At 44.0% G+C, this 1,187-nt stretch overlaps 1 protein-coding gene across 1 annotated transcript in view; it reads left to right on the forward strand.

Moving 5' to 3' along the window:
- LOC107745849 (histone H2A, sperm-like) overlaps positions 1–369 on the forward strand; it is a 2,244-nt gene extending 1,875 nt beyond the window's left edge. Inside the window, exon 3 of the mRNA XM_016559851.1 lies at positions 6–369. Coding sequence (XP_016415337.1) covers positions 6–330 — 325 coding nt within the window. The 3' untranslated portion in view covers positions 331–369. The remainder of the gene's footprint in view (positions 1–5) is intronic.
- Positions 370–1,187: the final 818 nt, after the last annotated feature.

Genomic DNA, 1,187 nt, shown 5'->3' on the forward strand with positions numbered 1-1,187 from the left:
TCCAGAGCAGGGCTGCAGTTCCCCGTCGGTCGTGTTCACAGGCTTCTCCGCAAAGGTAACTACGCAGAGCGCGTCGGTGCCGGAGCTCCGGTCTATCTGGCGGCTGTGCTCGAGTATCTCACCGCTGAGATCCTGGAGTTGGCTGGAAACGCCGCTAGAGACAACAAGAAGACCCGCATCATTCCCCGTCACCTGCAGCTGGCGGTGCGCAATGATGAGGAGCTGAACAAACTCCTGGGCCGAGTGACCATCGCTCAGGGCGGCGTGCTGCCCAACATCCAGGCCGTGCTGCTGCCCAAGAAGAGCGAGAAACCCGCCAAAGCCAAGTAAACCGATTCTAGTCTGTTTGTGAAACCAAAGGCTCTTTTAAGAGCCACCCATGTTATCTATTAGAGTGCTTTTCTGTTTAATTTGCTAGTAATGACATGCCATAAATGTATGTAACCAAATATGCATTATATCAACTAAATCCTACAATTACAATTATGAACATTCATGATAGCCACTATCTGGGGATTCAGAATGATCTTTATTTGCCAAGTGTAAGCAAAGACACAAGGACTTTTTTGTGGTTTCCAGTAGCTGTAGATACATACATAGATACATACACAACAAAATAGAAGGCTAGAAAAAGAAAAGTAAATTGAGATTAAACTAATGCGCACCAAAATCGGTAAGTTTGTATATTGTATAACGTTATGCAACCAAGTAAAAAACAGAAGTATGTTGTGAGGGAGCAATTCAAATGCTGTATGAGTTCACATGAGAGGCCTGCTGGGTCTGAGCAGAGATGTCACCATGACCTGCTTGTTGAGGAAAAACAGGATACTATCTTGAATTTCGGGAAGATGCTACCTGAGGAATGAGACATATCAAGTGTTTATCACGCATTAGGTATATATGATATTAGAGAGACGACCATTGGCTAAAAGGTATAAAAGTAGAGATGCATGCTCACTTGCTTTTGTCACACATATGGTGGAGCTCACTGCTGTATTGTCTGACCTTGCAAGAATAAAAAATTAAAAGACTGTCTCTGACCGTGTTCTTGATTTAAGAAGAACAATTCTATTACAATATAGAGGTCCTGACTCTCTGTGGTCATTAAAAATCCCAGGATGTCTTTCGAAAAGAGTAGAGGTGTGACCTCGGCATCCTGGCCAAATTTGCCCATTGGCCTCTGATCA

The sequence above is a fragment of the Sinocyclocheilus rhinocerous genome, unplaced genomic scaffold (assembly GCF_001515625.1).
Source record: "Sinocyclocheilus rhinocerous isolate Xijiao unplaced genomic scaffold, SAMN03320098_v1.1 scaffold6068, whole genome shotgun sequence".
NCBI classification, from domain to species: Eukaryota; Metazoa; Chordata; class Actinopteri; order Cypriniformes; family Cyprinidae; genus Sinocyclocheilus; species Sinocyclocheilus rhinocerous.